The sequence below is a fragment of the Prunus persica genome, chromosome G2 (genome assembly GCF_000346465.2).
Source record: "Prunus persica cultivar Lovell chromosome G2, Prunus_persica_NCBIv2, whole genome shotgun sequence".
NCBI classification, from domain to species: domain Eukaryota; kingdom Viridiplantae; phylum Streptophyta; class Magnoliopsida; order Rosales; family Rosaceae; genus Prunus; species Prunus persica.
Genome location: NC_034010.1, coordinates 13385853 through 13399677, shown reverse-complemented (window position 1 = coordinate 13399677; position 13825 = coordinate 13385853). Strand labels below are relative to the sequence as shown.

The window sequence follows — 13825 nt, the reverse complement described above, 5'->3', positions numbered from 1 at the left end:
AATAAACCCCACTTTGACATATTTATGATATGCCATTGAGCTTCTTTAACCGTAACTTTGTTGTTACAACACTGATTTGAGCCCACTACGTGTCTACCGACTCATCTCAGTACGATCTACATCATAGTACCATTCACTTCCCCAAAATCCTTCCGGATTAAAAAGTGACCAAAATAACCTTACCCCCGAGGGTAAAATTGTAAATTCAAAATTTATCAAATTAATTTAATTAACTTAATAAGTTTTGGGTCGGGATGTTACAAGATAAGTGTTCTACCTCTTTCATAAGATTTGAAATCTTATGTCGGATACTTACCTTGCCTCCCATGACATGAGAATTCGACCTTACAGTTCCATTATGGAGCAAGTTGCACCTTGGTCAAATATGGCCACGAGTGCCACAAAAATGACAAATTGGAACATATCTCTTGACTTCTTGAGTAGATGCAGGTTCAACATGTAGAGAGGATTTGACAAACTTCGTTTTCAACACAACGAAAGACTTATTACTTGGTTCAAATCCCAAGCCTCGTTTGTCACCATCTCTTATTCTCATGCTAATCATCTTGCCAATTTTTTATGCATCAATGATTAAAGAAACAACGTTTTCCTTTAAATTTTTAAGTTCAACTGCAAGGGCTTTGTTGTCATAGGTTAAAGAAATAATTAACTTATAGAGTTAGTCAACTTTGTTTGCAAAAACATCAACTTTTCGTTATACCAGCACTTACCTTTTCGGAATCTGCGTCGGGGGATTGAAACCCGTTTGCAATCCTATTATTTTCCAACTTTAGCGCGGCAACGGATTTAACAATCTCTTCATTTCATTTGCTGAATTTTTTAGAAGCATCCAACAAATCATATATTTCTTCATCATAAACTTAATATTGATATATTCACAATCACGATCCTTCTTTGTTGATCCAAGTGTACGGTTGTGATAAGTGCAATGGCCTTCTCATCATTTTCAAAGTCAAAATCAATGTCACTCCATGTAGTATGTAGTGCCTTATTTTTGCCATCCTTTTATTTCTTTCAGGTGTCGGCACATTCCGAAGATATGTGACCGTAGCATTCACATTCAAAGCATTTGACATTTTCTTTTTTGGTTCTTTTGTTCATTTGACCTGCGAGATTTAGACACATCATCAGTATAATAAAAAAAAACTTATTTTAGAATATATACCTGAATTATTCTTTGACTCTCGACTTCTTGAATCTTAATTCTTGAGAAAGTCATGAATCGTCTTGTGAGAAGAGTCAATTCCTCATCATCGCAATCCTCATTTGAATGCCCATCATCTTCTTCGTTCATAACTTTGAAAGCAATACTTTTTCTCTTTTTAGGAGGTAAGTGTTTCATCTCATAGGTTTGGAGAGAACCTATGAGTTCACTTACTTTCTTAGTATTCAAGTCTCAAATCTCTTCAATGGCTTTGACCTTCGATTGAAACCTCTTAGGCAATGATCTCAAAATATTTTTTATAACCCTATCTTTTGAAATCTTTTCACCTAAATTTGAGCATGTATTCACAATGACACATAGTTTAGCATAAAATTCAGAAAAAATTTCATTCTCATCCATCACAAGTGTCTCAAACTATAGGTTGTGTATTTGGAGTTTAGCACCTCTTACTGTATCGGTTCCTTCATGAGTTACCTACAAAATGTTCCAAGCTTCATTAGAAGTATATAGATATATTCAAATTTATTAGAAGAGATAGCAGTAAATAAAGCATTTAACCCCTTTTGGTTACAAGTTCAATTTTCCTGTTTCCAATTTCCCTGTGCCTCCATGTTTCCTACCTAATTTTTTGACATCTGTCACTCCATTAACTTCTAACCTAACACTGTTAACTTTTAATAAAATTAGAAAAATAAACTAATTATTGTGAGAAAATAAAAAGGGAAAAACCAATAGCCACCATAGCAACACACCCACCACCCAACGTGGTCAGCCACCTAACCCTCCAGTGGCAACCCTTTCTCCTCCCGTCTCTTCCTTGCCGCAAACAAAGGCCTCCTTTCTTTTTTATCTCTCTCAATCTTGTCTCTGTTACGATATTGAGATATGCAACTCAAGATCTCACTCATGTAAGGCAAGCTCTTTTTCAACATGCCTTAATATGAACAACAATATAATAATTCTGGGTAATGGGACTGAGACTCAAACCCTTCTTGACCAAAATTGAAAAAACCAAGGGCTGAGGAGTAATCAAATTGAAATCTGAGCATAATCCTCAAACTATCTTGAATACCCAGACGAGGAAGAAGCCCTTTTAATGTCTTTTTGAAGAAGCATATGTCATCTTGTTCAAGCCTTGAGGGAAGAAGGCTTTGCCAGTGGCAAGGATGATATGGGAGGAGAGAGGGTTGCAGCAGGAGGGGTAGGGTGGCTGACCACGTTGGATGGGTAAGGGGTTGTGGTGGCTGTTGGGTTTTTATTTTCTCTTAATAATTATTTTTTGTTTTTCTACTTTTATTAAAAGTTAACAGTGTGAAGTTAGAGGTTAGTGGAGTGACAAGTGTCAAAATATCGTAGAGGAAACTCAGAGGTCACAAGTAAATTGGAAACATGAAAATTGGACTCTTTGGTTATTAGTACTGTGTGTGACTTCTTCACTAGTCCATTCCTCTCTAGTTTTGAGGATCGTGCTTTCTTCATTTCCTTTTCCAACTGTCTTTGTAGGTTTAGAAAATCCATGAACCACTATATTCCATATACGTTCATCCAGAGACTAAAGGAATGACTTCATTTTAGCCTTCCAAACACCATAGTTGTTGCTATCGAAATATGGTCGAAGTACAATTGATCCTGCGGCATGTTCCATCCTAAGGTCTGTTGGATCTTACTTAGTGTGATTAGCAACTTGCTGTGATATCAATTGAAATTACCTGTAGGATAGCTTTAAAAACTAGAAGTGAGATGAATAGTATGTTTACAAATTTTAAGCGTAACAAGGGAATAAAAACATGCCTAGAGGATTGATAAGTGATATCAATCCTTGAATATAGAACGTAAAAATAAAGAACACACTGGAATTATTTTACGCGTAAAACCCCACCTCTGGAAAAAATCCATGAGACTCCTCAGTCCAAAACAAATCCACTATAGAATGATGATTACAAGAAGTACTCACACACTTATCCTAATACACATTCTAGATAATGTTTACTGATTTCTTTTTAACTCAACTTCTAGCAGGATTACTTCTTTCTCTCCTTATGTTGAATGAGATACTAGACACGATCAATTCAAACTCGTCGAAAGGTATGAGGCACTTGTATCTTATGCAGATGAATGCAAATGTATGAAACGACAAATGATCAAGATAATCTTACTCTTGATGATCTACCCTTAAGAAAACAATGCACATCAATTTTCTTTAATTGGTTGGAAATCCGAAAATTCAAGTTGAAAGTTGTGTAAAGAATGAAGCATACGCTTCCTTTTTATAATGGCTTTTAAAACAAGAAAGAAAACCAATCAGCAACTAAAATTGATAATTAAATATATTGATTTACAAAGAAGATTGACTGATCTCCAATCAATCAGTCACAGAGAGATCAATATATAATGACAAAGACGAATCCCAATCAAATAAGAAAACAAAGAAGACTTTTGAGGTGAAAAACTGGAAAGTAGTTTTTTGAATTGAAACAAACTTCCTTTAAACAAAAAGCCTTCCTAATCAAACTTTAATTATTTTAAAATTAGAGCTCCAAACAAATCCTTGATTTGAAAACAATTCTAAATTCAGCACAATCAAGATGCATGATTGAATAATGATATTACCTTAGAAATTGTTGATTGAACCATATGGCTTCAAATCAGAGTTTGGGATTGAGACATTTGCCATTGCTAGTCTATCACAATGACTTTACCATTTATGTTAATCTATCTAAAGGTCTAGGGAATGCCAATCACATAATCATTTACTGACATGAGTCACATTGGTCGATTGGGAATATGGAGAAAGAAAGGCCGAAACACAATTTAAAATTAGTGATTTATCTTGAGTCGTTGAATTGTTTAACAGTCTTCATTTTCAGTCGTGAAATGTTTAAAAATCAATCCATTTGGTCCTTAACCTTTTAATGCACACATCAATTTGGTCTCTCATGTTTGCATTTCATTATAATAATAAAAATGGCCACTTAATGGTATGTGACCAACTTTAAAATGATGTTTTCATCAAAATACAACATATTCATAAAAAAGAAATAAACCTCACGTCCAATGCTCAATAAGTTCATATGTTCTCCTCAATGTAAATTCAATGTGAAACTTTAAATGAAGAGCATATACCTTATCCAGCAAATAACATGTACTTTATTTTGTTTAATTTGTGGATGAGATATATTTTGATGAACGTCATGTGACTAATTTAATGAAGTTTGAGAGATCAAATTAGTATGTATACATTCACATGTTTTTTTTAATATAAGCTTCTCACACACATTATTATAGTGTTATAGAAGTTTGAACTCAAGGTTGAGACCACAATCTATAAGTCAACCCAATTTTCCACTAGACTAGACCTTATTGGCAATAGTAGGTAATGTAGACTATCAACAACAATTTAGTGTGTATACGACAATATGGTGAATTCAAGAGGCTTGTGATAAAAACTTTTAAAACGCTTCAAATTTGCACAAACCTCACTTTCAAAAACCCGTTTAGTAGGCTATTTTTACAAAGAGTGGTGATTTCTCCACTCCAATTTTATCCACTTACACTTCATTTTATAACTAAAAAACAAGTGTAAGTGGATAAATTGGAGTGAGAAAATCATTACCCTTTACAGAACCCAAACCCAATAAAAATTTAAAAACACCCCATTATTGAGAACGAAAGACCGGTAGGTCCGCAAACAAAGATCCGTGTATCGGAAGCATAACTGGAATTGCTGAGAGCTTAGAACACAGTTTGGTGATTTGACCAAAACAGAACAAAAACGAAAAAAACGAAGAAGAAAACAGAACAGAGATTGGTGGTGAACAATATTTGGTGGACAAGTGAAGTGACAGTGATTAGCACAGCGAATTGCGAAAGAAGAGAGAATGCATTACTGGTTTCGAGCTTCTTCCTCTGATTTTGCTGGAACTCTACCCCAACCTCGCAGGCAAAAACTCTGTCTCTGTATCTCTCTTTCTCTCATATGGGTATATAGCTTTGAAGATTTTCCATTTGAATATAGTTTATGCTTTGAATTCTCAGTGGTCACACTGCCGTCATTATCGGTGGATCGAAGGTGGTCGTGTTCGGAGGCCTTATAGAGAAGAAGTTTCTCAGCGATATCGTCGTCTATGACATTGGTACTTTGTTTCTCACTCTCTATACATTTCATTGTGCTTTTGTCCGATTTTGATTTATATTTTCCTCTGGGTTCTCATGAATTCATTCAAATTTTGTAAATTTTACTCTCTGGAATTTCTGGGTATACTTGGTGTTACCGTTTTCCCTATAGAATCTCATTTTAGGATTTGTTTTTTCTTCTCAGATAACAAATTGTGGTTTCAGCCAGAGTGCACTGGTGGCTCTGATGGACAAGTCGGTCCAAGCCCGCGAGCCTTTCACGTTGCTGTTGTGATTGATTGTCATATGTTCATCTTTGGTGGGCGTTCCGGTGGCAAGAGGTATCTTCACATCCATTACACGTTCTGCTCTATTACTCTGTTACTTTAATGCAAATGGTATTAACAATGAAGTTCGGTTTCAGGTTAGGTGACTTTTGGGTCCTGGATACTGGTAAGAATCTATTTATCATATGCTTCTGACAATGCATGAGAACGATAAGTATGTGCTTATCAAAGTTGATCTATTTGGTTTGTTGCTTTTTCTTTTGCCTCCCTTTTAATTGATGAGTATTGAATATGTGTTATATAAATTTAAGTTTGTTCTTGCTTCAGTTTGGAGAATTAATGTGTTAAGTTGGATAGAATGTTGTGGTAATCATTCTTTAGATAAATAATACGGTATTTTTCTCTGCCTCAAAAACATTTATGTTTGTTCCAGACATATGGCAATGGTCAGAGTTAACAAGTTTTGGCGACTTACCTTCCGCACGAGATTTTGCTGCAGCTTCAGCTATTGGAAATCGGAAAATTGTTATGTGAGTATATTCGTTGCACCTTTTATTGATTAGGTGATGTTATGTTTCTCTATTAACTGTTGTACGTAAAATGCAAACAAATGCAGGTATGGTGGCTGGGATGGTAAAAAGTGGTTGTCAGATGTGTATGTCATGGATACAAGTAATTTTTTCTCTATGATTTTTGAATTACATGTTATTTTCTGCTTCATGTTTGGTTGAGAACATTTGTTGAAATGGTTGTAAATCAGTTATCTCTTGATCTTCTACCTTAAACAGTATCACTAGAGTGGATGGAGCTGTCAGTTACTGGATCGTTGCCACCAGCAAGATGTGGCCATACAGCTACCATGGTTGAGAAAAGGTTGCTTGTCTATGGTGGCAGAGGTGAAGTAGCATGCTTTGACTATGTTAATACTTGGATGTCATTAACCGACTCTTTATTCTAGTTTCACTTTTCTTTGCTCTCTCTCTCTCTCTCTCTCTCTCTCTCTCTCTCTCTCTCTCTAATTTATTTTATTCTATTTGACTTTTTGTTAGTTTGCTATGAGCAATACCCTCCATTATGGTAAAAGGATGTAATTTGTTATCATTTACTGTTCCTTCTAGATAATATATGGCACAACGTAACTAGAGTTGCATTACTCATTTTCTTCCCTTCTATGTTCCAATAGTAGCAACTAATTTGCAGAAAGAAAACAGAAAAAAATTAAAAATAAATAGTGATTTAGGGAATGCTTATTTGAAAAAGTTTCTTTCATTATTTTGTCATTGTTGAGAAATAAAGATGCCTTTCTTATCAATTGGAAACCTAATGTTGAAGCGGTAGTGTCTTAGATTTTTGTTGTTGCCGTCTCTGCCATTTTGATGTAATTTCTTTGATTGCTAGTCAGGATTTGTAGGCCAGCTTGAGCTTGATGCAAATGGCTAAAATATCTTCTGCTTTATATGATTATCAATCAAATAAAAAGTTATTTTATGCCTTGTCCTCTTTTTGGCACTCTTTCATTTCCCATCAAAGTTTCTTACCGAAAAATTCTGCAATTTCTCACATCACATTAAACCAACCTAGTTACTTGAGGCATAATGATTTGTTTTTTACGATTTTGTAATTCCAAGGTAAATCCCATCACCCCTAGAAGAAATTTTCATTTTCCACATGGGGTCTTCCCATGAAATTTACTTGTGAAGGTAGACCATTCTTTCCACGGGAGTCTTCCCATGAAATTTACTTGTGAAGGTAGACCATTCTTTCCACGGGATATCCCTGATTGCAGATCATTTTAGGGTCTGTGTTTTCGCACTAGTCATTTGGGGCGCTCCTAATTAAGTGATAATACTACTACATTGTATCCATAAGCTTTTTGAATGCTTGAATAATTTGGTTAGCAAACTTCTACTGTTTGACTGTCCATATAGTCACCTTGAACTGTTTGATTAAAAGTAACTGGATATATGAATTTATGTTCGTTTGCTGATATTTGAATTTATTTTTTTGTTTGTTGATATATGAATTTATTTTTGTTTGTTGATATATGAATTTATTTTTGTTTGTTGATATATGAATTTATTTTTGTTTGTTGATATATGAATTTATTTTTGTTTGTTGATATTTGAATTTATTTTTGTTTGTTGATATATGAATAGTAATCTAATCAATCTCAAATTCACTGCTGGTGCTGCTTTTGTTTTTCTTCCTCTTCTCCTTTTCACTCTTTGTATATATAGCTCATATGTATATATGCCAATTTTTGCTTTTCTGTGTAAGAACAGGCATTAGATGCTTGCGTTCATTTAAGTGAATTTAGCGGCTTTTAGCTGACATGAGTACTCGTCTTGCCTTTCATAGGAGGTGGAGGTCCAATCATGGGTGATTTATGGGCTCTGAAGGGTCTAATCGAAGAAGGTTAGCAGTTTGTCCCCTTTTTATGATAGTCTACTACTTCCCTTAAGTTTATTCAACATGAGTTTTGTCATGGCTCCGACTTTTGGTTTTACTTTGTTCTCATGTTTCTGAAAATTGCTCTATTTCTTGAGATTATTTTATTGCATATTATGTTTCCTCTCAAGATAACTGTAACTTGTGCTCCTATTACAGCACTAGTCTAGATGATGGATTTTCACCTTCTAATTACTGCCATGTAAATTAAAATAGTATAATTACTCATCCCTTTGACATTCAGCCATGGTATTAGCTTTTTGTTGCACCCTCTTTGAACCTTACCAAACTGAGGTCTAGCCACCAAAAGATACGTAAGAGTTTTTCCTGAAAGATGGATGCATCATTTTAGTTTTGCTTCTGTCTTTCAAATGGTACTATAAAGATTAAGGAACCCCTTCCCTGCAATTTCTTCACTTGGAAGCGCACATGTATTTGATATGGAGGAGATTGTTTGCACCTGCATATTTAGGGCTATTATTTTTCTTCTCTTTTGTTTCTTGTAGCTTTACTTTTCTTCTTATTCATTTTTTAGAGTACTCAAATCCATGAGCTCTAGCTTCATATATGTCAATTCAAGATGCTCATTGTGTGTGTATATATGACTACTTGGTTTTTAGTTGTTCAACTGAATTTAGTATTTTGTCTTCTTTGTTGTGGAAGCAAGAGAATGAAACACCTGGATGGACCCAATTGAAGCTTCCTGGTCAAGCTCCTTCTCCACGTTGTGGCCATACCATCACATCGGGAGGGCACTATGTAAGTGACATTTGCTTTAAGTGTTTTTATGTTTGATACACTTTCTTCATGGACGACATTTACTTCATTACACTTCAGTTTACTTTTGTACTGTTGTGTTATTACGGAGAAACTGGTTAGGATAGGATAATTTTAGTAAAGGAAGAAGGATCACCATTCAAAGCTTTAAGTTTACATACATATTCTCAGATACCATGTTCACCATTTAAGTGCTTTCTTCCTTGGTGATAGACATCACTACTTGAACAAGTAGCTTCAGAATTTTTATTTAGTGGAAAATTTCATTTGTTTGTTATTGCCTTACTTTTGCATAAGTTGTATGCATTCAGCTCTCATGGCAAGTAGCGTAGATTTGCCTAGAAACACTTGGATTCTGACCTACAGGAACCTTAACCTTAAAAAGTTGCTTCATATTTTCTTCACATAAAGTTGTAGATTATTTTTTTGTAACGTTCAGATCTGCCGTCATAAAGCTTGTTTCAGTGATCAGTTCCATATATGGTGATAATTTGGGAAAGCTTGGTTATTGTAGGCCGAGCCTTAAATTAGGAGAGGAGGGATGAAAAGGAAAGAAAATGCATATAAAATAAATAAGTTAATATGTTTGATCATGAATGGTCAAACCAATTCTAAAAATCTGTCACATTCACACACAATAAGATAAAGAAGAAACACTTCAATTCTGAATCTTAGACTAACAAGAAGAGGTTTACCCTAGTATCTATCTTTTTGTAACACTTTGGCTAAAGCAAGTAAACATCAGTTCTGTATTCTATGGTTGTTGATTACATGAATCATATTCATATTGATAATGACAATGGCAGATAGCTTAGCCAAGTTGGCTAGTGCGGACGTGCTCCCCACTCTGCACCCCAGTTCAAATCCTCCTCCCCGTAGTTTTGATTAGTTTAAAGTAGATTATCGCTTGTATAAAAAAAAAAAAATTATTAATGATGACAATGGATATTATCATATCATCGTATTCCTTTTTGTTTTCAATATTTTATTGTTGTTTTTTATACCTGATTATAGAAACTGTATTTGCAGCTGTTGCTATTTGGTGGCCATGGAACGGGTGGCTGGTTGAGTCGTTATGACATTTATTACAATGACTGCATTGTTTTAGACAGGGGTGACTACTTCTTGGCTTTCTGTTTGTCTTTTAGCTGATTTGTGCGTAATGTGCCATCTTTGATGAGCCATTTTCATTTTACCTTGCTACTACTGTTTTCACAAGCAATAGGCCTACCATTCAACTGACACAAGTGCTCCAATTAAAATTTCAGTATTCAACAACCCATGTGCTTTATTGGTCCACTTTTCTTATGTTAGAGAAGAAAAAAGAAGTAAAATGTATTTCATTGCCCGCCGAGATACCGCATTCTTGAATAATCCTATAATTGAGAACCTACAGAAACTTTTAGGTTGTCGTACACAGATGTCTTGACTAATGCCATTAACAACCACTGCTTAACATGGAAACCTGAAATAAAAAAATGTGTTGCACTATTAAGACCAGTTTATAAAAATTAGCAAAATGGGGATTACTTTAAATGCCAAAGAAATATTTTCTTAATTATATCTTATATACTTAGTAGACAACTGTATAGTGTGAGACATTTCTAAGTTTTTGATATAGTTGTTTTGATTTCCGTCATTCTTTGGCAGAACTTGATTTACAAAATTGTGAATCATTTCCTACCAACCATACCCAACACATTTTTGTTTCTTGAAATGGTTTGAATTCTTATTTCGTGCATTTATTTATAATTTTTCTTTCCTCTGGAATCAAGTTTCTGCGCAGTGGAAGCGCTTGCCTACTGGCAATGAACCCCCTCCTGCTCGAGCATATCATTCTCTAACATGCATGGGTTCGCGTTATCTGTTATTTGGTGGCTTTGATGGAAAATCAACATTTGGTGATCTATGGTGGTTGGTTCCCGAAGGTACTAATATGTCTTCTTATTGTTCTCATCTAATCATTTGCTTGTTGTCTCACCAACCACTTTTGAAGATGAACTGGGTTACATTGTGAACAATCTCCTATGTAACTTTGTTGCCTTTGAGTTTTAAATTGAGTGCCTTAGATCATAACCTCAAATCTTGCGAACCATAAAACTTTCCTTAAACTTGGAATATTGCCAAACTTTCTTAAAAAATAAATTTGTAGTTGGTCTTCAATCTATTTTATACCCCCTTTTTTCCTGCTGGAATGCTTACAAAATGTTCAATGTGATGGTGAAAAGTCTAAGGTTAGATTTTGATATTACAATTTAACAATTCCAATTTATATCACAATTTGGAGGGTAATTTTGGTCATGATGTGCCGGCTCTAAATTCATCATAAGACTTAGAAGTGGGTTTATTGAAGAAGAGAAAATGCTAGAAGCATGTATTAGTGGCTAAGAAAAATATTTCATGATCCTGCTATATATTTGTCCAAGCAGGAGGGAACCTTGTTTATTTCTTTAATGCCTCATGAAGTTTGAATTAGAACCTAATTCTAACATGTTCTAATTGTCACGTTTTGCTTGTTCTGTAGAGGACTCTATTGCAAAGAGATTACTTGCGACTTCACCAACCAATCTTCCTCAAAATAAGGATGTGGTGATGGGAAATAATAATGTCCAATCTGAAGGCAAGGTATAGCAAATGCCTCTAATTACATCCAACTTTGTATATGGAGTTATCAAGTAGTAAACTGCCTTTCATAAACTTTTTGTTGCCTTTAATCATGTCTGCTAGAATCCTGTTGAACTTGGTTGGTTGTTATTCAAACTTTTTTGCTATTGCTTGCTGCTAGATTTTAACTTCCTCCTAATTTTAACAGGAGAGCCAAATGGAAGAATCTGTTGTTTCAGAGTTACAAAAAAGATTAGGAATATCAGTTTCTCTCCTTGGTAATGGTGTTCCAATTGTGGATGAGTTGGAAGACAGAGAATTTGTTCAACTAGCATCGAGTTTGGTTGGAGAAAGAGTTTCTAGTAATCAACAGGTTTCAGATATTCAGGTAGGGTACTTTTATGATGCTGATACTAGGCACTTTGAGTTTTAAATGATAAGTGCTATCTGTGGTGTGAAAGAGTACAAAACTAACAAAAACACAACTCAGGCACTTCGTGACCACTGGAGGAAATCTACACCAAGACATATACCACTTAAAGAGCTTGGACCCTTGCTTCGGGACTACCAACGGTTGATTACTCGTCATCTTCAGTAAGAACATTAAGCTGAACTTTTTGAGAATTATGTGGTTGTTTTTAAAGATATTACCAGCTTAACTACAAATGGCTAGCTGAAATCCTCGAATTATCTTTGGCTGTGCATGCAAGATGCTCATATTTTTTTTTATACAAAAATTTTCAGTCATGCGTTTTATGTATATAGTTGTGGCACACAGTAATCACATCATATCCTACTCTAGCTCGTGATACTCACATAGCATAGGTTGTTGAGTTGAGTCCATGACCTATGTTCTGGTACAGTATAATGATTATAAAAATTGTATCACAGCTTGGGAAGTGTTATTGGAAATTTTGCCTGCTCACTTCATTTTTACTTAGTTTATCCAATAGATTTATCCTAAATTGAAATAACAATTTGATGATATACTTCTAATAAATATTTACCATGCATGCTGTACATGAAACTAGAATAGGATAAAAAGGGGTTATTTTAGCAAAGCAAGTACAGTGAGCTGGAGAATAGTCAAAATGATGCTGCTAGGAGTCCTCCAATGGTAGGAGCAAGATGATAGTGTGAAGCTGTGTACAAAAGGAGACTCCAATGGTAGGAGTATGATGATACTCTGGACCAGATTGGTTTTGTTGCTGAAATTTGAAATTGGTGTTGTTTTCTGAAACAGATGTTCAAGACATTCAATTAATGAAATTTGATTAATTGGGGTATCATTATATGTGATTTTATTTTATTTTATTTTTTATACATTGTTGCAGGATCTATCGAAATAATTAATCGTTTGTTTTGGATTTATATATGTGTTCTTAGCCATTGTTTGTGGATTTTTTAGTTCTAAACTTTGCTCATTAGTGTTTTTGTTCCTTTTTCTCGTGTGGAATTTGCTTTGTGGCTATAATAGGGCGAATGGTGGATCTCATATGCAGTTCATCGAGTCTAGTTTTCCTGGAAAAGTAGCTTATGGGTTTTATCATATCAGAAATGTTAACCAGGTATTAATTATGTTTAGTTATGCAATGCAATCAAATTAATCATTATCTTTACCACATGCTTATATCTTTCTTTTTCGGTACTTGTCATTCTAGTTTCTGTTTATATATACTTTCCTTTATTTCCCCTCTTCTCATAGGTTGTTAATTTCATAATGATTTTCAGTTGCGTATGGATGACATCCCAAAGCTTCTGGCAGAGTACAAACAACTACTGCCAAATTAAGTGGAGGTGAAAAAACTAAAACTAAAAAAAGCGCTGTCCTCTAAAAGATATATTGTGACCAATCTCCATTTTCATTGAAGTTAAGGTATTTTGCTCGCATGTTTCTCCGGCACAAACCTCCACTTGTGAACTCATTGCTAGACTGATTTAAAGATCTTGTACATGTCGACCATAGACTTGTTGAAAGATGCCAATATTACTGTCTTTCTGACATCCTTAGAATCCACTGCTGTTTTAGATGATATATTATGCTTGGTAGACCTTTTTAAGGTATACAGGTATATGTATATATATATGAAATGAATGAACTTCTTAGTACCACTATGTGGAAATTTCAGATTATTTATTGAAACTTCTTTGCATATGTTATGAATGAACTCGATCTTCAAAATCGACTGCCTAAACTCTTTTATAAGCTATCTTGAGTTCTGTGTACTGGTTAGGATGAATTTCTGCTGGTCGCATCACCCTTCCATAAAGTTTGACAAACATATAGTGTATGCTTGCTTGACAAGTATTTTGCCTGGAAATCATATTAATTGCATTATGTTTAAACTGTAGATAATTATAATAATAGGTTCTCAAAATTCCAAAAATTGTTACCAGCTTTGCTGTTGGT

General features: G+C 34.6%; 1 protein-coding gene across 1 annotated transcript; it reads left to right on the top strand.

Annotated features, from left to right (window-relative positions):
• LOC18787904 (tip elongation aberrant protein 1) lies at positions 4823–13601 on the top strand. Its single transcript, XM_007221328.2, has 16 exons — positions 4823–5126; positions 5222–5319; positions 5505–5640; positions 5724–5752; positions 6020–6116; positions 6203–6258; positions 6375–6482; positions 7945–8001; positions 8702–8793; positions 9841–9925; positions 10587–10739; positions 11336–11436; positions 11624–11803; positions 11906–12009; positions 12893–12983; positions 13147–13601. The coding sequence occupies exons 1-16, from the start codon at positions 5065–5067 to the stop codon at positions 13204–13206; spliced, it is 1509 nt and encodes a 502-aa protein (XP_007221390.1). The 5' UTR covers positions 4823–5064; the 3' UTR covers positions 13207–13601.